General features: G+C 44.3%; 1 protein-coding gene across 1 annotated transcript in view; it reads left to right on the plus strand.

The window, feature by feature from the left end:
• MYO7B (myosin VIIB) overlaps positions 1–25,629 on the plus strand; it is a 52,244-nt gene extending 26,615 nt beyond the window's left edge. Inside the window, exons 24-49 of the mRNA XM_074592380.1 lie at positions 652–861; positions 1,773–1,940; positions 2,212–2,292; positions 2,856–2,983; positions 4,555–4,681; positions 6,066–6,185; positions 7,066–7,239; positions 8,202–8,429; positions 9,068–9,232; positions 9,821–9,938; positions 10,033–10,159; positions 10,899–11,068; positions 11,768–11,949; positions 12,727–12,854; positions 13,393–13,550; positions 14,041–14,194; positions 16,107–16,262; positions 19,061–19,166; positions 19,302–19,415; positions 20,261–20,348; positions 21,489–21,595; positions 22,022–22,207; positions 23,045–23,161; positions 23,846–23,929; positions 24,643–24,762; positions 25,532–25,629. Coding sequence (XP_074448481.1) covers positions 652–861; positions 1,773–1,940; positions 2,212–2,292; positions 2,856–2,983; positions 4,555–4,681; positions 6,066–6,185; positions 7,066–7,239; positions 8,202–8,429; positions 9,068–9,232; positions 9,821–9,938; positions 10,033–10,159; positions 10,899–11,068; positions 11,768–11,949; positions 12,727–12,854; positions 13,393–13,550; positions 14,041–14,194; positions 16,107–16,262; positions 19,061–19,166; positions 19,302–19,415; positions 20,261–20,348; positions 21,489–21,595; positions 22,022–22,207; positions 23,045–23,161; positions 23,846–23,929; positions 24,643–24,762; positions 25,532–25,615 — 3,600 coding nt within the window. The 3' untranslated portion in view covers positions 25,616–25,629. The remainder of the gene's footprint in view (positions 1–651; positions 862–1,772; positions 1,941–2,211; positions 2,293–2,855; positions 2,984–4,554; positions 4,682–6,065; positions 6,186–7,065; positions 7,240–8,201; positions 8,430–9,067; positions 9,233–9,820; positions 9,939–10,032; positions 10,160–10,898; positions 11,069–11,767; positions 11,950–12,726; positions 12,855–13,392; positions 13,551–14,040; positions 14,195–16,106; positions 16,263–19,060; positions 19,167–19,301; positions 19,416–20,260; positions 20,349–21,488; positions 21,596–22,021; positions 22,208–23,044; positions 23,162–23,845; positions 23,930–24,642; positions 24,763–25,531) is intronic.
• Positions 25,630–26,261: the final 632 nt, after the last annotated feature.

The raw sequence follows: 26,261 nt of genomic DNA on the forward strand, positions 1-26,261 counted from the left end.
TGTACAGTGAAAGTCTCACCCAAATTAGTCACTGGACAGTCTCTTTGGGATCTGCTTTCAGAGGTAAGCTACCAAAAGATTTTGGTCACATGCAGTTTGGGGACTATGTGTCTTCAAAAGCTACTGCACATTTGTTTCCTCGGCCCAGCAGACCCTCACCACATAATGCTGTTTTCTGCATTTTGGCACCCACCCCATGTTCTGCTGACAGTGTTCCCAGTAATTTTCCAGCTGAAACAAGCTGGAAGTTCGTGACCTATGTTATCCCGTGTTCTTAAAAGCAAAATTTGAGATATACTGGCCCTGACAGCTGTGGAGGATAGAATCGTGTAGGGAGAGGTAGGTGGAGTAGAATGGTCTGGGTTAGTGCAGGATGTGGGCAATGAGACAGCACCTGGATTTTCCATCAGCAATGTTCTTGATGACGACCAAGACGGGAAGGTTATATGGAATGGATGCATCTCAGAAGGACAAGCTCTGATTCCCAATGACCTATTGGTAGCAGCTGAAAATGGCTTTGGGGTTAGCTGGAAAGCCAAATTCTGGAGGACCTATGGCCAAGAGGAAAAAAAAAAAAAAGAAAAAAAAAGTAAAATAAGAATATCAGAGTACAGGAAAAGAAAATATGCTTCTTTTCCATGTTCTGCACAGGACTTGGAAACAAAGCCTAACAAGCTGGACGAGGTGGACCTGGACATGGTTCCCATGAGTGTGGAGCTAGAAGAGGAGGCAGATGGCTTGGAAGAATACACCTTCCCAAAGTTTGCAGCTACTTATTTCCAGGGATCGTCTACACATACACATATCCGGAGACATCTGCGGCACCCACTACTCTACCATGATGACAAGGACAATGTCCTGGTATCTTGCTCTTTGTTGTTGTTGAACCTGCTCCCTCCACAGTGCTGGCTTCTACAGCTCCCCTCATCCTTGGGTACCCTCCTCTGGCCCAGCCCTGGGAACCAGAGACTTCGGAGCCAAGGAGATAGTCCTAAGCACTTGTATGAAAGTAGTGGTTCCCATCAGCATTTTTTGGCACTTTGCAGGCAAGCACTTCACAAAGATACCTGCCCAACACAAGATCTCTGGACACCTTTAGTCTGCCTAAAGAGGGAACTCTGAGGTTTGTTTTGACTTCTCCAGATAGCCTTTGGGGGCAAAAACGGACTGGAGAGTAGAAGCATCACAGCTCGCCCATCTCTCTGCTCTTGTTAGGGTTGCTGGTCTGTGAGTTAGGACAGAAGGGGGAGGCCCAGGCTTCCAATTTTCCTGTTGAACCATAGGGGGATTGAGGAGGGGAGTTTTAGTTCACACCAAGCAGCCTTGCAGAATGGAGGATGCCATAATGCAAAAACTTCACTATTACTTGGCGTTCTAGTTCTGAGCATGAGGGCTCCTGGGAGAGTTGCTCATCTGTCCAGGCGGGTAAATGCAGAGTGCAGTTCAGCCAAGGTTTTCTGCCTCACTCCAGACACAGCACACCTGCAAGGTGCCAGTTAGGGGAATGGTGAGGGCTCAGCAATCACAGAGCAAATCTGACATTCCCACTAGAGCTGCACCCTCTTCCTTTGGCATGAGAGCGTTGTGAATGCTGCTCTTATGTTGTTTGACATGAAAGTCAACTCCTGGTGTAAATGGTGGGAGGAGATGATTCCCATCTTCCACGATTTGGACTGGGTAAAGAAAGAAAGGGCCCTGATCTAAACAGGCAGAAATGGCATGAGACCATGGGTTCTCTTGGCAGTGTCTGACTGTGCTTTCTGCCCCTACAGGCTTCTCTAGTCGTGTGGGTTATCATCCTGAGGTTCATGGGGGACCTGCCAGAGCCAGCAATGTTTGCCAAGAATGCCACCTCCAAGAGCGGCTCTGTGATGACACAGATATATGACACGCTTGGCAGGAGAAACCAGGTCCAGTTCAGGAACGACAGCCCAAATATGGTGAGAGGCTATGCTTGTATTTTCATTTGCTTTCCTTGGTTGCTGTGCTGTTCTACCAAGAGTGAGAAGGCAAAGGAACCCTTTCATGCTACTGTACTTGAAAAATGCCAGAAGTGCAAAAGGGCCCCTGTCAGTCCTGGAAGGATGCTGCAGCTCCTTCTGGCACGAGGGAACTAAACAAAAACATTTCCATTTGAGCACCTTTCTATCCTTATGAAACATCCTTGCTGTGTGTTAAACTAATTTCCTATAATGGTAATGTCTGTTGCAGAGAGAAAGCAGAAAGGATAACAAGATTTCGAAGGGGATCTCTTCCCTGAAGCTGAAACGGTCATCCAAGTTGACAGGGAAGGTAAGAGATGGAAATAAATTGCTTCTCTTAAGCCTTCTTGCCTGGAAACTTGTCTTCACCTTCTGACAGATGTTATGTGACAGCAGCCTGGGAACTTGTTCCCCTGCCAAGCCAGTGCAGCCCTGTGCAGGAGGTACCTGGTGCACTGTTCTTCTAGTGAAACTATCCTGCGTGTACTGCTGTCATTCATTCTCTGGTGGGTTAACTCCTTCCCTTCCTGCTGGAGAGTGACCCCTGAACACAGGGAACAATGTATTATTGAGAATTGTTGGTATTACAGAAGAGTTTGCCCAAAGCCCTGAGCAGACTGAGAACCCCCATGTGCTTAGGGCTGTGCAGGACAGTACAAAAAAGTTCTAGCCAGTAACAGTGCTGTAACACTGAATTGTATGAGTTAGCTTGAGAGGCAAGGGGGCAAATATGGCCTATTCCTAACTGCTCCTGCACTAGCAGAAAGAATTTTAGCCAGAAAGAGAGAAGGAATGTCTCTCATTTCTGGGAGAGCTGCCTGGTGAGAAGCGAGGTTTCTAGAGCACTCTGGGGTTCTGCTTGGTTTCTTTTAGGTGGCAGACCAGCTAAGAAGTGGAGAAGAGGCTTTCCAAGAGGACAGCTCAATCTCTGAGAGACCTATGTCCAACCTAGAAAAAGTGCACTTCATTATTGGCAATGCAATTCTGCGTCCTGCCATCAGGTAGGAAATTAGTACCTCCTTTCTAGGACCAGGCACCAATCACCTCAAGGAAATCCAGCATCCCTTTCCACAGTCCTGGGGCATTTTCCAAATGCTGGAAATGTCTCACATTTGTCTCTGGGGATTCCTGACTGAAAGCCCAAGCCAGTCACATAAAACTGAGACTGTAGGCCCCACCTCTTTGGAGGATGGTTCACCTTTATCAGAGGAGACAGAGAATGACTCTCTTACTTCCTTTTCTGGTACCTTCATGGTGCCGTTTAGGTTGGCTGCCTCCATGTATGGCTTTTTGAATATCCCACAGATACACAATGGGGCAGAGCTCAGGGCTGTAACCCAATAACGCCTGAAGGTGGAACATGGTATGAGGGAGAAGAAACACTCAGAAGAGTAAGAAATATGGAGTTAACATACACTAGGTGTATGAGAGGTGTTCACAACCTGTTTCCCAATAGCCTGTTGTTGAGGCCTCAAGCAACGTACCTAAATCAGGGACGGTTGAAGGTCTGGCTTGCTGAGTATATCAGCCACTAGAAGAAGAAATCCTGCTCACAAGTGGTGTGAGACCGGACCTGAGGCCAAGCATGGTGTAAGGATAAGACAGAATCTGTTTGGTTCTGACCTGACCCCATGAATTCTTTCCTCCATTTTAGCCCATTTCAGTTTATGCAACACTTTTCTGTAACAAAGGCCGTAGAAATAGGTCTTGCCTTGACCTCAGTCATGGACTGCATTCCTCTCTACATAGTTGCTTTGTTTCAGTCAAGATGCTCCATGAAGCAGATCCTCAGCTGGCAAAAATTGCCTTCAATCCATGTATCATAACAGCCACAGGCTAAGTATCTACTCCCTCAGTCTGTGTTTCATCGTGTGTCTTATCTGGGAACAAAAACCTCATCCACCCACCAAACCTTGTGTCCTCCCACATTAGACTTGCCAAATGTGTGTTCCAAGAGTTGAGACAATTTAAAATTATTTTTAAGTATCAGGTTTGTTTGTATGCAAATTTTTGCATCTGTTTCCCATATGTCCTTGCTGCAGACAACTTGCCTTTTCAGAAGCTCACTCTGAAGCACCCTTTCCTCCATTCCTGTTCAAGGACTCACTCCGAGTTTACTAAAAATATAAAATTAAGCAGGGTGTCCCCCTATCCTTATCCCAAAATCCACATATGAGCAGACAGACAAGAGCCATGAGATACAAGCCACATACTACAGAGAGCAAATTTCACACGTGGAGGGACAACAACTGGGGTGACCCAGTGGTTGTTTGGCCTGCACAGTCCCCCTGCTTGTCACAGGAGGTAATCCAGCATGGGAATTGCACTGGAACTGCTCCAGTAACACGGGCTGGCAAAGGGCACTAGGTATACCTTGAGCCTTTTCCTGCCAAAGCCAGTGACACAGCTATTTCCTGTGGTACGTTACAGGTGGTATCCTAGCTAATGCGATTAAACCTGGCTCAGATCTTCTTCATCATGTTGCAATCATGCCAAGCTTGTAGTGGAAACGTAGCCAAAGACAGTTCAGACAGTGAATTTTTATCTGTTGTTTTCGCATGTTTTATTACAGAGATGAGATTTATTGCCAGATTTGCAAACAACTCACTGAAAACAGCAACAGGAGCAGCTATGCTCGAGGCTGGATCCTTCTGTCACTTTGCCTTGGCTGCTTTCCTCCTTCAGACACGTTTGTGAAGGTACACTACTAACCTTTCTGGCAGCAGCTTAAATGTCTTAGCTGATCTGGTTTCTTGTATATTTTGATGTTTTGATACAGATAGTCACATAAACTGTTTGGCTGCCATAGCAGCTGCTGCTGTGATTTTAGAAGAAACTACCTCATCTCATCTGCTTATCTGGGAATTTAAATCAATGATTGCTGTACTCACATTTAATTATTTTTCATTACATGTCATATAAGTTGGATTCTGTTGTTGATCACAGCCCTCGTTTTATATCTGTAATCTGCAAAGAATCTGGCAAATTTTAACCTCTCCAGTTCTGCCTTTCCAATATTTAAAAAGTGTTTCCAGTTATAATCCTAGTGATTAAATATACTCAGGAGGCCAGTATAAAATCACCCCCCATATTTTACCAGTTCTTACCCTACATCTCCAAGCCCTACAAAATCCGATAGAGATTTGGACTTTTTCATTGTTCATCATTCATTAACTTCCAAATATAAATGGTTGATAAATCCACTTCACCACAGAAAAAAAAAAACCCTCAGCAACGCGTGGCTCCAACTTGACATCAGCCTTCCTCCTAGATCTCAGAGGCAAACAGAATCCATAGATATGCCCGAATCTTCAGCCTTGCTTTCTTGACACCCTAGCTTAAATGATTCATCAGAAATGCTGCTAAAAGGGCACTACTTGGAACAAATCAGACACAAGCCATAGACATATTTTGAAACCAGTCCAAAAACTGTGAACCTTGTAGAATTCATGAAAGACATGACCATCCCCTACCTCTAGGAATATTCTTAATCATTAAAATAACCAGGTGACTGACCCATGCTTGCACTAAATAAAAGTATGTAAATACAAGTCCATGCTTACGCCATGTCAATTGAGATATCAGAGCCATACAAACTTCAAAAGCTCAGTTTATCCAATTCTTCTCTTTCAATGTCCAATTTTAATCATGGACTTCAACTATTGGTATTGACAGAGAACTTAGTCAAACTAAAAGTAACCATCATCATCAGTCCTAACCTGCAATTAGCCCCCTTCCCAGCACTTTTGTTCATACAGAATGTCACAAGACTTCAGGCTGTTCAGTTGGAAACGCTAACCCTTGCTCTAACCTAATCGTAAGAATAAAGTCTCCACTGTCTAATATTGATTGTATAGTTAAATGTGGTCTTCGTCTTTAGACTAAAAGCTCTGCAGAATGAGGGAAAACTTGGTGTCACAAACCTCCTTTTCCAAAAGGCTAATTTCAACCCTAACCTTTAATACCTTCTGATGAACTGTAACCTAACTGATCACTCTAATCTAGTACGTCGGCTGCAGAATGTTTCTAATGTTTTATGAGGATTAGTGTTTCCTAACTCTTTCTTATGCTCTCTACGTATAGTACCTGTTGAATTTTATCCACCATGGCCCCACAGGCTATGCACCATATTGTGCTGAACGTCTGAGACGTACCTATGTCAACGGAGCACGGACTGAACCGCCGAGCTGGCTGGAACTTCAGGTTGCAACTCCCTTTTTGCTTAATGCTATTGATCTGTGTCATTTCATGCTGGATTGCGTTTACTAACCTGTGCTGACAGACATTCCTAAATCCAGTAATGGAAATCAATTGCACAAGGGGATTGAAGACCAGCTGCTTTGGTCTGTGCAGCTTCTTAGATACACCTTTTCTGGCTACTCAGTTAACCTAAATCCAGTGGAGGATCTAAGTTAAAAGCCGCAACACATGATTTGCAGGGAGATAGCTCCATCCACTCAGGAGCCACAAGCCAGAACCACCTCCTGAGGGAAGCTCTTACCATCATTTGTGGAAAGAACTGAGTAGGGCTTATGCTTTAAAAATGGAGGGAGGAAGTGGGTGTGATGAGGCTATATCGCTCTCCCCCTTCCTTTAAATGTCACCCTAGGAATTAGAAGTCCCACACACACATGCCTGCACACATATTCCCCCTTCACGTGAAGACTTCAGTTCAATTCCTTCCTAAATCTGAGGGACCCTATTGCCCAACACACATCTCCCTGAACAGAGTCCTTGCTGCAGGCCATCTTTCCACTGATGCATGTACGGCTGTACCCAAAAGTCATCAGGCCAAATAAGGCTTACGAAAAGTCTGTCAGTCCACACCATTATGTGATAATCAGCTCCCCTGAGCTGCAGGGAGGAGAGAACTTGAGTCCAGTGCTGCTCCAGGGATGTAATTTATATTTAAGGCTCACCTTCCATTGAAGAAACTGTGTGGGCATTGGAGATTCACTTAAAGATTATTGACTAGGGTGGCCTACAGTGTGTGAAGCTCTTAAATCTAAATGCTTTCTTCATTCTTGACAGAAAAGTAAGGTTTGCGCGTAATTTGTTTCTCTCATTTCACTCTGACTTACAGGCAACAAAGCAGAAGAAACCCATTATGTTTAATGTCACCCTGATGAATGGCCAAAGCATCACTGTCCCTGCGGACTCTGCTTCCATTGCCAAAGAGATCTGTCAGTTCATAGCAGATAAAACCAAACTGAAGGATGTGTTTGGTTTTTCGCTCTACATCGCTGTGTTTGATAAGGTAAAGTGTAGAAAAATAGATTGAAAGCTCCTTTCTCTTTCTGTGGAGTTGCTTCTGTCCACCCAGCCTCACTGAGGACTCCTCCTGACTTGGGGAAGCGCCCCATCCCAGTCCTATAGCTCAGACCAAATCAGTTCTGAATCCCAGCTGAATCTCAGGATCCGATAATCCTGTTCTGCCTTTCTGCTGGCTAGCCACTTAGCAATCCCTGCTGCAGGCCTGTGAGGTTTCCTTTACCACGTCACATAATTGACTAGTGTCCCTGCTCCCATGCATGGGCAGTGCAGCGTCGTGGTCTCTCCCCACGTTCTGGGCACCCACCTGCTCGTCATGCATGCAGCACCACAGAGTTGCTGGAGCAGGGGGAATCTAGCAGGTGTCACACACTAGGGATCTCTGCTCAAAGATTTATTTTCTTCTTGCACTGCTGCACATAACTTTCTTGTCTTGTGTTACAGTGCTGCTGATGCAGCCCCCATCATGCGGCACCGAAAGCCAAAGTCCTTACCAGGGCTGCTGCATTAGCTCCCATGCTGTCATTTTAGCCCCTCCTTCCCTTTGCCTTTTTTTTTTTTTTTAAGATATATGCAGCAGGATGACACCTTGGTGCTCAGAGTTAGACACCAACAGCAAAGAAATTAATTCAGAGATGGAATTTTGGTTAAGATTAAAGCAACACTTGCATGTGCATGTAAAGGGATATACAGGGAATAAACAAAGTACAAGGAAACAAATAGAAGATTGCAAACCAGAGTTGCTTTGTCTTATCTTCCAACCTATTTTTCCCAATTCCATCCCTGTGCACAAAAATACACACATTTAGCGCAGTATAACTTGCAGATCCATCTGCTTACCTTTTGAGAGTTTTTCTTGCCGTCAGGAGACCAGGAACTTTGGGTTTGTCATCCTCCACTCAGATCCAAAGCAGGCATGCCAGTAAATGCAGTGTCCCTTTGTTTTAGGTCTGGTCACTGGGTGGGGGACGAGATCACGTCCTGGATGCCATCTCTCAGTGTGAACAGCTAGTGAAGGAGCGGGGCATACACGAACGCAATGCGCCCTGGCGACTCTACTTCCGGAAGGAAATCTTCACCCCCTGGCACAACTCCCAGGAGGATCCTATTAGCACCGATCTCATTTACCACCAAGTCATTCGCGGCATCCGCTTTGGAGAGTACCGTTGTGAGAAGGTGAGTCTCCTTATTCATTCTCCTAAAGAGACAAAACTGTATTAACATTTACCACATCAAAAAGCAGGAAGATGAACGAAGCTTCTAGTGGCTATGAAGAACCCTTCCCTTCTTAAATATCCTGGAGTTATTTATAGGACATGCAGACGTGGTGCTTAGGAACATGGTTTAGTGGTGGATTTGGCAGTGCTACGTTAATGGTTGGACTCAACAATCTTTTATTGAGTGATTATTGGACTCAATAATCTTTTACTTTATTTAAAGTTGTCTTTTCCAACCTAAACAATTCTATGATTCTTCATGGACAGTTCCTGTCCAGGTGATTGTGCCAGCTGTCACACTGGCAGCTGTATTAAGTATTAATTTACTTTTTTTTCTCTGCAACTTTCAGTTCATGTGGCAGCTGGAGGCATGTCCAAGGGGGCAATTTAGATCCTTTTAAAATACCTTTGCTAATAATCTCTTTGATGCTATGATTGTATGACGTTCATCGCTCCTTATGCTGGATGACTGTCAAGAGTTATCCAGACAGAAACGGAGAAAACCCCATTCCTAAACTGGCTTCAAGGCTGAATGAAGCTAGCTGAATTTTGTGATACCTTACTAGGACTCTTTTAACGGATTAATTGTTTCAGGAGGAGGATTTGGTGGAGATAGGTGCAAAATATTGTTACATCCAGTTTGGAGACTCCATCCACAATGAACTTGTGCAGAAGGTGCTCCATGACTGTCTCCCAGTAAAACAGCTGAAGTCCAAGCCCCTGGAGAAGTGGGTGAGCCTTATAACCTACGCGCATGCCAAGGTGAGAGATTTGTCTGACACTAATGGGTAACCACTCTCAAGCACCAGCTTCTGCTTCTTTCACCATTTCTTTTTATGAAGTCTGTTGAGGGAAGAAGCAAAAACATCTCAGTTTGTATATCCCAAATAGTTAATGAAGACTGGGAGAGCCAAGAACCTTTCCACTCTTCCATATAGGGCTCAACGGGAGGGCAGAATGAAAAAAGTATATTTAAATCTCTGAAAAGAGCATCTTTTAAGGCTCTCTATCTTACATCTGACAACTGATTCAGTATGGGCATGGGATGGAATGATCTGGATGGGTTACCTGAATTATTTCCATGGCGCCCGAAGCATGTTAGACTCTGAACAGATCAGTCAGTGGGGATTTGAGGGAAATTCGGGATCCACATGCTTGTGGGCAGCCTCAGCTACATGTGCCTTGGGCCCCTGGAGGATGTTTCTCATTTGACTTTCTCCAGGTACCTTTGACACCAGGGACAGCAGAGGGCTGTTGGGAACCTCCGAGATCAGGCCTGCTCTTTATTGTTTGCAGATCATACAAACCAGATTTTACTGAGAAAACCTTGGGTATCTTTTTATATTGCAGGCCCCATACACACAGGACCGTCTCTCCCGTCAGACTGTGAAGGAACAACTTGTAGATTTTGCTCGCTTTCAGTGGCCTTTGCTTTTTTCCCGATTCTTTGAAGTCACTAAGTTTTCAGGTAATGCCTGGAAGCTGGGAGTAGAGGACAGATGTAAGATCAATAGAGGAGGACTTGTATGGCATTGATAAGGAGGTTTTTTCTGCATTTTCAGGTCCCAGCTTGCCCAAGAACCACTTTATCGTTGCTGTAAATTGGAAAGGTATCTGCTTCTTGGATGAGTCAGAAAAGCGGCTCCTTGAGCTGACCTTCCCAGAGATAACTGGCATCCACACCAACAGGTGAGTGCCCCAGAAAGACAAGATCTGAGGATGGCATCTCTGACCCTATTCAGAAAGGGTCTTCCCTGTAGCAGGAAGGTGTACTTTCTCTGCCATCCCTCTAGGTGATTTGATCTGAGCCTGGAAAGGTGTTTTAGCCTAGGTCTGGGAAACAGAAAGGGACAAGTTCTGAGCCTGTAAAGGAAATACTGAAATTACTGAATCTTCCCAGCTGGTGGAAGGAAAGGTTATCCTGCTCTGTCAGAAAGGTGTAAGGAAGTACAGGCATGCTTCAAGACAAAAATGGCTGAAATAACTAAGAGTTAAGCCATCATCGGTTATGCATGCTGGGAGTTCATATACTTCTCAGGTGTGACGGACCTCAGCAGGATAACTAAGGGAAAGGGGGTAACCATTGGCTTGCTCGGGGCACGCATCCTTGCATTAGATCGCTCAGACAATAAGGGCTTACATACACTCAGAGTACCTCTGTGAGGACTGTCACAGATTTAATGAGTTGCCCACTTACTCTAAAAGAAGGGTGTTCTTTTGTCTATAATGAAGCACTTTTGTACATGGTGGAGCCCAGAGTGAACCTGAACCACTTCAGTCCTTCACACCTACCAACTCATGAGAAGGCAAATTAAGAACTACCAATACTCACTGTAAGGGGGTTGTCTGTAGGTGCCGTGGCTGTGATTGCAGATGGGTCTGTAAGTTTTTCAGACACTCTGGTAACAAACTGTTGAATAATACATAGGGCAGTGAAGTCATTTGGACAGAGTTGCACTCTCATCACACTTCGTGCCGAGGAGTTTGTCCTGACATCTGTAAACAGCATTGTCATTGCTGAACTGGTGGTCATGTTCCTGGAAGGACTGAAGAAGAGATCACGATTTGCTGTGGCAATGCATGAGAAAAAATCCCAAGGTACGTCCCATAACTTTACTACAGGGTAGGGAAGAAATCTTGAAAGAACCCTCAGCACCTGTTTGAAAGAGCTCAAAGGGAAGTGGAGACCTTCAGCAAGAGTCCCTTTTCTCCAGGAGGAATGCATAGTGATCAGCGCAGCAATACAGAGCATAAGGCAATGCAATTCAATACCTTTGCATAGAAATTACCCTTCTTCTCCCTTCTACTTCTTTGCATGTTTTATTTAGGTATTACAGTGTCCAACAACCAGCCTGCTTGTAGTAGAAAGCTGGAGCTGGGCTCCCTGGAAATACTTTCCAGAAAAGTTTCACAGAGGTGGTAAACTGGAAGTTTCTGTGGAATATAGTTGGCTGGAACAAACAAGAGGGTGTTAGAATGTAAACATTAACTTCGCCTACTTTACAACTAGTGAGTTTCTTTGCTTTGCTGCTGGTTCTAGACACAAATTCAGCATCCATTTGAATCAAACAGAGTTCTTCCTTTGCTCTTGGTGGATCAAAATCAGGCTGCCAGAGGAAATTTAAGTGATTTCTCTGAAGTGTTACTGGATGATTAGCTGTATTTACAAAAATCACTTTCTATTGTTAATTGAATTCAAGCCTTCAAAATGCAATTCCCCTGTCTTTCACAGTGTAATCCCTTTGGATTTTCTTGGACTGTCAAGCCTGAACAGTACTGCCTTATTCTTTTTTCTAGAAGACCCTGCCATCCTGTCCTTCAAGAAAGGAGACTTGCTAATCTTGACTGAAGACAAAAGGCTGGATGCAAACTCTGACTGGATCTGTGCCCAGAATGAACGGACAGGCAAAACAGGGAATGTATTTCTGGAAGATATCTACATCATCCCTTCCCTCACAAAACCCTCCAGTGAAGTGCTGGTAAGAAAAGCTGAGCGCTCTTGTTGAAGAGACTGGAATATAAATTATAATAACAGTGTTAAATATGATTGAACTTATAACTGGAGGTTAATTGTTCCTCCAGAGTCAGACAAGTTCTATACCTCCCATTGAAGCAAAGCATTTCATTCTGTCCTGTCTGCAAACAAAACTAAACCTAGCCCAAATGTAAGAAGACTGCAGTTGCGCAAAAGCAAAGACTTTGAAAATAACAGCCCATTCACCATCAGGGATCTCAGTGCCTGCAATTGGTAGCAATTAATGGAAATGGGTGTGCAGGTGAATTTTCCTGCTTGGTTGGTGAACAGACATTAGGTTTCAAGGGAAACTCTAAGTGCAGCAGGTTGCTTTAAAAGAATATAGTCTTCAAGGTTTCCCACTCATCACTCTGCTAACAATTTTGTCTTCAGTTTTGGAGACTCAGTATATTGGTTGCTGTGCTAACAGGTAAAAAGCTGAAAAACACCCCAGTGGTTAGCAGGTCCCCTTTTAACAAGTGTTGTGCTTTGGATAATCACACACATTCTGATGGCCACGATTGTTGGGTCTATGGAAATTACTTCCTTGAGTCTCTCACTCCCAAGTCTTTCTTGAGCCTCTGAAAGATGCTGCTTAGGGGACAGAAGGTCTCCTGCAGCGCAGAGCACTCAAGCTTAGTATACGCCATACATCATCTGCATGTGTATGTTGAGTAACAAGTGACTATATGTGCAGAGACCTGTGCCCATGTGACATCTCTACGTGGCTGTGTCATTCCAGACTTTGCTGATGATGTCTCCAGATCAGAGGAGGACAGCTTCACAGAACTCCTACATGGACACACCTGAGGAAGAGGATCTCAAAGTGAAGCCTTACACCCTGGAGGAGTTCTCCTATGAACACTTCAGGTGAAGCTCTCTGTGTAGTGTGCACCCTAGGAAAGTTTTTGTTGATCTGCAGTGATCCTTAAAGCCTAGGATGTAATGGCATCTCCCATTTCTGATGGGGTGTCTTCTCTTTGTTCACTGTAATTAAGCATGACTTTGGATGCGCAGAGATTCTGGCACATGGCCTACTTGTATCTTTTGTCTGCAGAAATGCAAAGGGAAGGGTAGAAGAACTCCAGCTGGACTTATTTCTTTCCAGCAGGCCTTATTCTTACTTCTCACCCCCTTCTTCAGCACTTACCAGCTAGTGAGGATACACAACATCTCAGGCCTCAGATAGTAAAGGAAAAATTAGTTTTCTAAACCTTCTCTTCTTTTAGCAAGGCTTCTCCCTTCTGGATCTACAAGAAACTATATTTTCCTGTTCCTGTTGACCTGCATAATCAAAGGAGATATGTGATCACTGTCTTGGGAAAGAACATGCTTAGAGATAAGTCTTTGTGATAATGACCTCTTATGTTCATAGCAGTACTGATCCAGTAATTTTGTCTTCATCCAGGACTCCTGAGAAGGAATCCCTCAGCAAAGCTGTTCTCCAGAAATCCCGTGGGCGCAGTCAGCTGTGGGCACACTCTAAGGAGCCTTTGAAACAGCCCTTGCTGAAGACAGCGTGCACGGACCCTGATCTTCGGGACCTGGCTTGCCAGGCCTTCATTGATATCCTTTCACTCTTCTCTTTGGGATCCGAGAGCACTCAGGGGAAGGAAGAGCTAACTACCTCCACTAAACTCACCTCCATTGATATAATACTGCATCCACATTACAGGGGATGCCTTACATCAAGGTGGGGAGTATCAACTCCGCACAACTTAGCATTGTTTCCCTGCTCTACAGAGGAAAGGTTCCTGTTCCCTCCCAACGCTCCACAACTCCTGATGGCTCACTTAACTGAGAATGTGGTTTTAGGAGTGAGTGAAATCTACTGTGTATGCCCAGAGCAAGCAGCTAATACAGTACAAGTCACAGCCAAGCAGTGACTGCTGTATAGGGAAAGGGGGCAGGGGACAGGCAGGGAGTATGTTCCAGACCTTCCTCCCAGTATTTGCCACTTAAACATCAACAGAGTCACTAATGTGTTAGGATCCAGGTGAGACCTCCCATTTACCTTCCAAAATTGGCCTGCTTTTGTCCTTAACAGCACATTCACCCATCATGAAATTCATGGGGGACTATCCCTCAAAACACGCACACTCCTCTGTGGAAGTCACTGACCAGATCTTCATAGCAGCTATCCAGGAGGAGGTCCTGCGGGATGAGATTTACTGTCAGATTATGAAGCAACTGACTGAGAACAGAAACAGGTACTCACCTGGGTGCAAACACCCTGCTTCTGCAGAGCCAGGGCTCAAGTACAGGAATCCCTGCTACACCTGTGATGGAGTGGGGGCACATGGGAAGAATGGCCGAACGTTGGAGTGACACCTTCCCTTCCCCCTTTTTCCAGGCAGTGCTGTGGGGCTCACCTTTGCAGAGCACGCAGGACCGCTGACTGGCAGCGCGACCGTTTCTTGTCTCCCTTGAGCTGCTGCTTTGCTCCCATCAGCTTTCAATGCTCATCTGCGTGCAGCAGGGTGGGAGGCAGGTGCTACTGAAGCCCTCTTACTCCCAGGATAGCCTGCGGAGAAAACATGGCACTGCACAGAGCTTCTGAATGCTTTCAGTGACTGCGCTGCCAGCCCTCCATTTATTTTAAGTTTCCCAGTGACGGTATTTCCCTCCTATTAAGCAGACAGTTCACACTAGATCTTTTACCACCAGGGAATACTTTGGTGTAGTTATGTTAATTAGGTTACACACCTGGCTTGCAGAATAGATGGGTTACGCAGGCCTGGCCCATGCATAAGTTGCTGAAACAGGCTGGTGTTTTGCTTCCCCATCCATAAAATGATAATTATTTGACCTATTTCCAGGGGAACTGAATTGCAAAAAGCAGCTTAAAATAATACTAATTATTAATAAAATGGTTTGTCTCTTTCTAGCTGCAATGTGTCACTGCAAAAGTTAGAGAAGGAGCTTTTATTAGTTTCTTTTCTCTCTTACTGTTCCACGGATATTAAACTTAGTGGAACTTTTACCATGTGTGTAACTATTAAACAGTAAATTCTCTTGCATGCAGTAAAACTTACAGGCTATTTAATGCATAGTCTGTAACCATGGTGCCAGTGCCATGCCTGATGTACTCTTGCCAATTTAGTCCAGTGGGTCATTCACTGTTTTGAGAGGGATCACTGATGTGGAAAAAACAGTGCTTGAAAGGTGTCTATTTCCATATATATTCATTAGACCAGCCAGAGCAAAAAATCTTTCACCCTTCCCAGGCTACTGCCCTGTGGGCCATGGACACAAACACCACTGATCTCTAGAGCATAAATGCGATTAAAATAGTGTGTCTTCATCTGCAAAATCAGAAAAGTAAATGGGAATAAAGAAGCCAGGACCTCTTTATTCAGCAGAGCCTGCCCATTCAGAGGCAGACCTGCTGGCTTTCCCAACCAAAACCAGACCATTTAGTGTTTCAGAGCAATCCCTAGGACACAGCTGAAGCGCGTTCTGCTCCTAGCTTTGAAAGTAGAATGACTGACCACATCCTGGCTGCAGAGCCGTTCTAACTGGTGAGGGTGAGATGCCAGAAGAGCTTCAACTGGCAGATTTCACAGGTCTAGAGGCTGGATGAACTGGCTTTCTGCCTGAAAATTGTACAGACTTGATCTGGAGTTTTTAAGAACTGTAACTAACTCATCACACGATGTCATCTACCTGCTCATTTTTCAGAGCAGGAGTATGCGTAAGGGAAAGTCATTTTTTTTTGCCCTGAGCAAAGCTGGCTAGCACAGAAAGCAGGTGAATACAAGCAGCTCATAAAATACAATCCACATAAACGTGAGCTTGAACAGCAAATTGACAGTGGCTTTCCATGAGGATGGTACCAGTGTTGCTGCTGCCAAAATGACTGTTAAACTGGAGCTTATATTTATTCATGAGATTTGTAACTCATGAATATTTATCAGCCAGGATCTAGCATTGTCTTCCCATACGGTCTGTGGTCATTGCACAGAAAACAGCTGCCAGATCCTGCGTGAAAGCTCTGTTGATTTGCAGCTCTCTGCTGAATGGCACAACATACCACGATGGGAGTGTGTTTCTCTTCCCTGTAGCTGGCGTGTGGTCAAACGAAGAACTGTAGTGGCTATAGCAGTTGCTTTGTGTTCACAGGTACAGCGTGACCAAGGGCTGGCAGCTCCTTTGGCTCTGCACTGGCCTGTTCCCACCCAGCAAGTCACTGCTGAAACATGCCCAGAAGTTCATTGAAACACGTCAGAAGGAGACACTGGCCCTGGAGTGCAGTCGGCGGATTCAGACAGTGATGAGGTAAACAATCTGGCATATAGCCAGCCTGAAGTGTTCAAAAATCATGAATTGGGTGCCAAAAAATCATACAGGCTAAAATATTGAGAATCTTATTTTCCTTCCTTTCTTTACATCCTTTTCTTTTAAATGATTGTTATTTTTAATTCTCTCATGGACTTTCGGCCACTAGGAGAGGTTTGCGTCACAGTTTCACTTTTTTTTTTTTTTTCTCGGAGTTAGCAACATTTTTAAAAGTTCAGCATCACACATAATCACGTGACTCCCAGAGTATTTCAAATACTCCCTGAGTATTTCAAACACTCCCTGAGTATTTCAAACACACTTAAGGGCATGCAGCTTGACATGGAATCCTGAGATGTCTTTGATGAGGTCCTGACCTCGCTTTCCTTTGGTGAGGCACCTTGTCCTTATCCCCCTTACATGTGCCTGAGGATTAGTCTTGAGTTTGTTGATCCTCAGTAGCACAGAACTGGATGTGCGCAGCTAAAGATACTAGGTTGTACTCATAGCCAGGTGGCACCACTGAAGTCACTGACATCTGCAGAGTGCTGGTGTGGCTCTGTTGGTTTTCTAATGGTGAAGCAAAGCAGATCCATGCTGGGAAAAGAGGATCAACACAATCAATTCCTATTCTTTGAAGAAACCCAAATGAGCAAAGCCCTGACGCTTAGGTGGCTGCTCACCATAGGGCACTTCTCAGTCCCCTAGGAATCACCCCTCTCCTGGTGAGGGCTGAAGCGATAGGGCCTCCAGCCCACAGTGCTTCTCAGGCTTCTGAATGACTCGTTGCTGTAATGAACTTGACATGACCATAGATAGTGGAAGAGCTACCCAATTTTCAGGAAGTATCAGTTGAACTGTAGGGGGAAGGTTTCCCTAGATTCCTCCAGGCACTGGAATTACCCAGCTTGACACTCTGGGAACAGAGTGCTTTGGCATGAAGGTTAACCCCAGCCTTCTCTCTTTTGCTGCTGCTGTGAGTTATCATCTGCCTGCCACAGGCCTCTTCCGTAAAGAAGCTGCCCAGTGATTTCTCCCTCCAGCTCCTCCGTCCTCCCTCTTCTCTTAGGCTGGGCTCTGCGTTTGGTCCGTGAGGCCTGTGGGCCAGGCTCAAGGGGAATGCCAGCACAGTGGCTGTCCCCCTAGCAGAGGATGTTCTGTCACTGCCGGGGAAATGTCACTGCACGTGGAACACGCCTTTGAAGTGCCGGAAAAATGCATGGCGAGGAATGCTATTCATTGGGGTTTTTTTCTATGGAGGAGACTGAAAAATTCCTGCTTCCCTATATCATCTGTTTTTCATGCTCTAAGCCCTGTTGAGCTGTATAGAGCTTCTTTAGAGTGGGGAAACAAGAAGGGGAAAGCACAAAAGGGTGTGTGGGGGGAGAATTCAATCTGCTAAACTGCCGCAGATCTGGAGCCTGGGGGGTGGAAAGAGAAATGACAAAAGTTGTTTTCTAAGAGCATTTCTTTTCCTAAGATTAAACCTGCACCTGCTTAGGATAGGATAGGATAGGATAGGATAGGATAATTTCAGTTGGAAGGGCCCTACAATAATCATCTAGTCCAAATTTTCCCTATAAATAACCTGCTCTCTTTGGAAAGGTGAGAGCAGGCAGCTCAAAGGACTGACCTACAACATGTGCAGTGGAAGCCAGCTGAGCCCTTGGGTACACTTTTTCCTCCCTAAACAGCTTTACAGCTTCATCCCCAGATTCCTGGCCAGGGAACCAGTGAGGACCCTGATGGGCGTTAAGCAGATCTTACCCTGGCAATGAATTCCTAGCTGAGGCTGCAAGGAGAAGATGGCCCCATGCCTCCAGCCAAGCTGCTGTGCTTCCATGGTCTCCTAATGGCCTCTCTCTGCTCAAAGTCCAGGAGTAGAAGACTGAGTAGGACCGTCCCACGCTCCTTAGGGTGCCTGCACAGTACATCCTGTTCAACTTGGCTACAGTCAGGTTTTCCTTCTCCAAATGGAACTGCTACTTTATTTAATAGAAGAAAAAAAATATTTTTCAAATCCACACAACTAAAGCTGGATGCCAGCCTAAGCTCTCTTCCTGAGAGACTAGCCCCGTGTGAGAGAGGAGCTTGGCCCATACATTATGGTGTACACAATCTCCAAACAGCCTGCTCTGTGCCACTGAGGGCAGGAAAATACCAGCCCCAGAAGGTAACGTGCTACATTTGTCCTCACTTTAACTGTATCAAGGTTTTTCCATGACTCAGACTTCAGGGCCAGTTCCTTTGCTTTAAAAGGTAGCTCTGTTCTGAGGTATCATTTCAAAGAACTGGGATTGTACAGCTTCAGTGCCTCTTGAGTCAGTGATTACATGCCAGCTCTTATATAAAATATAATGCTTCTAGCGTCCCTCCAAACTTTCCTGGTACTTGCCTCCCGAGCTGTAACTGATTTTGTATCTGAATGCATATCTTTTTGCAGATGCAAGAATTAAATAAAACTTATTTCTCCTTGCGGGCCCTATCTTCACACTTCAATAACAATAAGGAAAAATGTTGCTAAATACACGGGTAATGGTACTGGCGAGGAAGGTGCCTTATGCATTTAATCTCCCTGCAGAGTAGAACAAGCTTTTAATATACGCGCTAATAAGACTCTCCGTTTCTTGGTGTTAATACACTGAGTTTACACTGGGGTTAAGATACGTTGCAGCCCACCCCATAGCACAGTACTAACATTCTGGACAGAGTCTGCTGTCTGGGTGTAATCCTGTTGTTCAACTCCTCAAAGATTAAATCCAGCACTGATCTCTTACGATGGTGGTGGCATTTTCCAGGAGTGGCTCCAGGAAGTGGGCACCTCATCCTGTGGAGGTCGAGGCCATCTTACAGAACAACATCAAGATCTCACACAAGATTTGCTTCCCCAATGAAACAGAACAGGTAAGAACTTACTTGTTTTCCCAGCCTCGGCCATTTTCCCAGCCATGATGTGTTCATGCAGGAGCATGTTTCAAGACATTCAGTGTTCTCATTTCTTCCTCTCCTCTGTGTAACAAGAGTCTTGTTATCTCATAGACGTTTGATGTGGGAACAAACACCAAAATCCGGACCCTGTGTCAGAAAATCGCTTCCAAATTGCAGCTGAACTCCTGGGAAGGTTTCAGCCTCTTTGTGAAGATTGCAGACAAGGTAACTCTTCTTAATTATGGCAGGGTAGCCAGACTCCCCCGTCCCTCTCTTACTTATTTATCAGACCACCTAGACAACCATATGTAAAACCAAGCAACAGAGCAAGTCATTACTGCATCTGTCTTACTGAGGGGATACAACCTAGGCTTGAACTTTTAGCACCTGACAATTATTTGGAGTCTCTTGAAGGGTCTGGATGAGATGCAGAGTTTCTATCAGTCTACCGGTACACAGGCAGTGCAAATTGCACGTTGCATACTGCTGGATTCAGCCCTTTCCCACTCAGGCTGTGCCCAGGAGATGTACTGCACATACACAGTACCCACGAGTATGGGGGAGAGCAGGGGCTGACCAGCCAGTTGGTTGGTCTCTAGTTTCTCCGAAGCTTGCCTTGCCCAAGCTGAAGCCTGGGTTGCCTGCCTTGCTGAGAGGTGCCTTCTCTCTGGAACTGTGATCAAGGCAAAAGCAGCACTGAGTGCACGCACAGGGAATTTCTCATGTGCTGCATTCCTGAAAAGAAGAACCAGGCATGTGCCAATAACTTACAAAGAGGAGATGGCTAAAAATAAGGTAGGCATCTTCAGCTTGACTTCAATACACAGGTTGGAAAGAAAAAAAGCAACAGAAGATGCAGTACAAATCTCCATATGAAATGTAAATTTGAGCCATCCTCCTCCTATTTCTCTACTTCTTTCCCCTCGCCTCTGTCTCTCTTGCCGTAATTGTGCTCTCTCACTGTAGACAGGCAAAGAATATTCAGCCTGATACTGGCGTATGTTGGCACAGGCAGTATTTTATATGATCTGCCAATCCCTCCTTTCCCTTCGTTGCTTGGCCTCTTCCAGGTGATCAGTCAGAATGAAGCAGACTACTTCTTTGACTCACTACGGCAGGTGACAGACTGGAACAGGAGGAACAAACCAGGGAGAGATGGTAAGGAGAATGCCAGCATGACATTCTGGCATGACGAGAAGCTGCATGAGATGCTGTGTTGAACTGGGGAAGCAGCAAATTTATCCAGTGGGTTTTACTCCATCTTGGGAAGTATGTGGCAGAGCCTTACTATATCATTTTTGTTTCTACATACATGGTTACTGCCTGCACCAGGAGACAGATCCAGTGACCTGATGCAGCCAAGCACTGGCTATCATGAACACCAAAACACCTTTGTGGGGGCACCTCTCCAGAAATTTTAAATTGGTACCAAAGATTTTTTGACCTGTTGCATCCAACACACACAGCTGGATGCACACAAGTTAGATAAGTTGATCCCCTTTACAGTCCAAGGCTCACGCATTGCCACATCAGGTATAAGCCAACACATGTAAACAGGTTCTTTACACAGTGTCACTCCCATTCCTTGGGTTGTTAGGAAATTGTTGTCTACATTATTACCTGGTGATACCGAAGCACAAGTTGTATTGCCAGGGGAACACTTGTTCGAATACAACAATATAACACTAATGACAGCGATTCTTTGCACTTCACCCCCATGTATAACATACATTTTGAAATGACATCAAACTCAAACTCCACTCAAATTTCAAATTCATTTATCCTGACCTTTGTTTATTTCAGGACAGTTGGGGTTTAACTTACTGAAGTACCATCTACATATCTAAGACTTTCTAACTTACCTCTTCTCCCCACAGCTGATGCAGCTGCTAGGAGCTCTGAGAATCACAGCATAAAGCTGTGGGTGCACTAAATCACAGTTCATTTCTGTAAACACAGCCATCGGAGAACGTACCCACATCAGTACAGCAGAATTCAGGTGTGCTGCACATCAGCAGGCAGCTGTCACGAGCTCCAAGAAATAATAAACACTTGTATTGCAGGCATCCTCCACTTCTTCCTCCTTCTCTGAAGAGCCTGCACCTTAGATCACTGCCATGATCAGTGTCCTAATCCCTTCCTCGGTCATCTAAAATGGCCTTTTGTACCTTCTTGTTAGTAATTTTGTTTGTTATTATTAAAACCAGAATTACATTTCTGAAGAAACTCACAAGCCATTTAGAAACTGCAGAACTCGACAGTGATACAGAGAATATTAACAAGATGTTGTTTCCTTAGGGTCTACGATGTCTGTGGCCTATGAGGTATACTTCATGAGAAAGCTGTGGCTGAATGTAACTCCTGGGAAGGACCTGAAAGCTGATGTCATTTTTCATTACCACCAGGTAACCAGCTCCCTTAAGCATAAATACGATGGCAGGCAATGCGATCCAAGAAATACTTCTGAGAAAGAAAACCTGCTGGAGTGTTACTGTCTCCCTGCATTATAGAGCCTCCAGAGGAATGCCTCTGATTTATTTCTTACAGATTTAGTTCTCACAGTGTTCCCACCTTAGCTATACTGCTTATGTTAGGAGCACAGCTCCCTTATCTAATTGTTCCCTGGAGGTGCTCATCTTGCTCTGTAATTGTATGGAGAATCATAGAATGGTTTGGGTTGGAAAAGAGAACTCCAGAAGGAGTCAAAAGTTCTCGAGATGTCCTTGGACGGTGTTTAGCAAGACTCACATCCTGATCTCACAGATTTAGAATGCATAAGTCAGTGTTTGCTTCAGCCTGTTCTGTCTGGATTCAGAGCTGATCTCTTCCAGGAGTTGCCGAAGTACCTCAGAGGCTACCACAAGTGTTCCAAGGATGAAGCTGTCCAGCTGGCAGGGCTGATTTATAAAGTGCGCTTCAACAATGACCGTGCACAGCTGGCAACCATCCCCAAAATCTTGAAGGAGCTGGTGCCAGACAATCTGCTCCGAGCAGTCTCGCCAGATGAGTGGAAGAAGGTAAGAACATCAGCTTTCATTAATCATGCTAATTCCACAGAGCTTTAGGAGAGAAGAAAGGCATCGAGCCATGCTACTTTTTTGTCTTTGAAAACACTGTGAAAGGATGCTATCAGATGTTGCTGTTTAGCCTCTTACAATCCAGATTTTGCATCCGCTCTACCAAACCTCTGAAAGATATCTGCAGGCCTGGATGATTGATTTGAGAGATGCTTCTTTCTTGGAGATACTAATCTGCTTTCAGTGCCCAGAAGACGAGTTCGAGATAGGAAAGTCAGTGATGGGACTAGGGGTCTGAGGATCTTCTAGAGAAACAGAAAATTAAAACATGTTCTAAATATTTCAGTTGGGCCAGCAAGTCAGTCACCTTGCACTGTGTGCATGTTACTCATGGCAAAAGGCTCTTTTCTCCACCAAAAGGCAAGCAAGTTTTAGCAGGTACTTATCACTTAGTCCACTGAGGAAGACACAGGGCATTATTTCAAATATGGAGGGAAAATTTACCCTACATGTTACAGCAGAAAACATGATATGTCTGTGGGTGTTGAACACTGGTTTTCTGTTTCATCCCATGTTGCCCCTCTGCCCTGAAATCCATTCCCTTGGGCTCCTGGACTTCTTTCACTCAACTCATTAGTAAGGAACGCTGGGGAGGCTCTCCTCTGGCTCTACCGTACCTCATGGCAGGGGAGGCTGTTTTCATTTTCACAGCCTTCTACTGCTGTGGGCACAACCCTGATCTTGGCGAGTGTCTGCTGATGTCTTAGTGCTAATACTGGACACTGAGAACCTGCCTGCCTCCAACTGAATAGGCTTTCTATCCTGTTTTCTAAACAGAGCATTACTGCAGTATATAGCAAACATGAAGGAAAAACTGTGGACGAGGCCAAGATTGCCTTCTTGAAAATGATACACCGGTGGCCAACATTTGGATCAGCCTTCTTTGAGGTGAAGGTAGGTTTAAAGGCCTGTATGAATGGCTTGCTTTGGTAGTAGAGCAGCACCGGGCGATAGGAACCGACTAGAATTCCCTATCTGTGCAAGTGAGAATGCATTATAAAGCTGGCTTCCCACCACCTACTGAGGAAAACACAATTCCTTGAAAGTGGGGAGATGAGGTTTTTATCTCTTCTGAACTACGCCTGTTATTTACTGGCTATGTTGTTGTTCCAGTTGTAATACGCAGTATTACAACTATACAGTAAATGGGGTCTTCATACAGATACTGAACTGTCCTGTCATTGTTCTTCACTACAAAATGCTGCCAGATCTTGTATCTCTGGGGATAATCTGTAATATCTCTGTACTAATCTTCTCATTTAGCAGTGGATACCTCCAGGAATCATTGCCCACTTGCTACCTTTAATTTCTCCTCGCGAGGCTCTTAACTGGTTTGCAACCAACCATTAAGCCTATTATCAGATAGCCTAGGAAATAACGGGCCTGATTCTGTTTTTATGTAGCAGCTGCTCAAGTCGTCAATATATGGGCAAAAAGGTCATCCTTAGCAATAGTTACAGAATATTGAAGAGCTTTATGTTTCAGTGTTTATTTGGTAAAGAGAACAAGCAGCACTGGACACTGTTAAAGGTCGCTATGCACCTAATACGGATCATTTCTGCTGTTACTTGTTTATAGCAAACCTCGGAGCCAAATTTCCCAGAGATCATACTGATTGCCATCAACAAGCAAGGAGTCTCACTGATACATCAGAAGACAAAGGTAACAATGCTTCTCAAGAGCCTGTCTAAGGAAGGATTTCATTGACAGTGCGAATTTAGGGACAGGAACAGGGCCTTCTCCTTGGGAGAGAGAGAGGATAGAGTCCCTCTGTTTATTTTTTGTGTGGAACCAAATAAAATGTTACTGCCTCACATCACGTCTTTGCAGTTTCTGCACTGGAAAGGAAACAGTGTAGAGCATCTCTGAGAAAAGAAGTGGTAATCATGATGGACCTGGGCAAAGTGGTAAGATCAGGCAGATGGATGGACAGTGCTCTAGGGAATTTGCTTCAGAAAAATCCTTTGCAGGAAACCCAAACTGTCTAAAAGAGCAGGCTGAATGACAGCATTTGCCAGCTCGCTATCCCAGACAAACAGCCTGGGCTTACCAAGTTCCCAGGCAAAAAGCACTTACGAATTACCACTATTGGCTTTTAATAAGAGAACAAATATCCAGCGAGTTTTAGATTATTGTAAATATAATGGCAGTGTGCTGAGGCAAAGATCAATATATAATGAAAGGAAGTCTCATTTGAGTGATTAAGACCCACCTGCTTGGTGAAAATACAATATATCTGGTTGCAAGACCTACCTTGATCCACTGTATTTATAAGTGGGAAAGAAAAAGAATATTCTGCTTCTACAGGTTTTCTGACATAACAGCCCATTTTCATTTGAGAAATGTTGCATAGTTGAGTTTGCTTCTCCTTACAGGATATTTTAACAGTCTACCCCTTCAATAAAATCTCCAACTGGAGCAGTGGGAGCACATACTTTCACATGACAATAGGGAACCTGGTACGAGGAAGCCGGATCTTATGCGAGACATCTCTGGTAAGAAGAGTTTTGTTAACTCACACACAAGAAACTCCTAATTTTTCCCTTTCATCCAAAATTGCTACAAAGCAATTGTGCCAAAACAGATGTTAAAATCACTGCAGACAGAAAAAGCATTCACAGCTACGTCAATAAAATGGCAGTTCAGAACCAATTCAGTGCTATATAATGCCATCTGATGCAAAGAAGGAAGGCACAGACACAAGGAAAAACAGTAATTTTCCAAATTCTTCCCTTACATCAAAATTCTATCTATCTGAAGCATTAAGAAAAGACTGCACTTACCCACAAAGCTATCTAAAAGGCTTTTTGTCTTGCATAGTTTGATCCATCTATGCAGTAACACCATCCTTGTAAGATTTTATGCTTGCTGGCGAGTGGTACCACCTTTTTAAGAATTGGTTTCAGATTGTCCACAGACTCAAACAAGCATCGCTGTATTGACAGTTAAAGGCACATTTGTAAAGATAACATAAAAACATTTAAGAGAGAACTTGTCTCACAGAAAAGCTTGGATTCCTAAGTACAAGATGTCAATCTATAGAATGAATGAGACAATAGAGCTATGCTCTGTAACATTTGGTAAATCTATGAAGGGAAAAGCAGAGGGAGGAACACACAAATAATTATCAAAACAGTGATAGCTGTTGGAAGAGGAGGTGTCCATGCAGGGAAGAACCTACGAAGATAAAACAGGAAGGAAACTGTAGTTCTTTTTGCTTCTGGAGCTCCTTGAGAGACTTAAGGCTTTTTTCTTTTCTGACAGGGTTACAAAATGGATGACCTGTTAACGTCCTACGTACGCCTGCTAATGAATGCTGTAAACAAGCAAAAGAGCCTCCCAGCTTGAGAGCGGAAATAGAACCCATGACCTGTATCTGTGCCAAACTACCTGTAATTTCATCTCCCAGAAGAAATGCCACTTAAAAAAATATTAAACTTGATGATCAGTCTTCTGATCACATGCTGAATGAACCGTGTTGCTGAAATACGACCACAAGAGAAGCTCAAGTGAGCGTGTACTTTCAAATATCTGTAACACTTGTCTGTCTTAGAGGTAGTATAAGAATTCCATTCAGACTTTGGATTTAGAGAAAGTTTAGATGGATTTTAATGTAATATGGGGGCTGGGGGTGGAGGAACCCTAATATAAGAGCCTCTTCTGATACTCTAAATCTCCTCCATTCTTAAAGAGAGTCACACTTGAACAGTTGTCTTTATTTTGGAAAGAAAGTATTCCCTTTACGTGCTCTTACCAAATGCATAAACTCCTTGAGTCTCTGCAAACAAAAGTAATGTTATTTTTTTCCTTCTATTGGAAATTCTAAGAGTGGAGAAATGTCCTTTAGTAGTAGGACAACCGGACACCTTGAAAGTTAAGATGATGGTTTTCATCCTTTTATCACTAGGTTAAGTGCTGCAAGTTAGAGTAGACTATGACAGCCAGTTACTGTCAGATTATAACTGTCATTCCCGTGTGCTGCTAAATTAGGCTG

Source organism: Larus michahellis, chromosome 6 (genome assembly GCF_964199755.1).
Source record: "Larus michahellis chromosome 6, bLarMic1.1, whole genome shotgun sequence".
NCBI lineage: Eukaryota > Metazoa > Chordata > Aves > Charadriiformes > Laridae > Larus > Larus michahellis.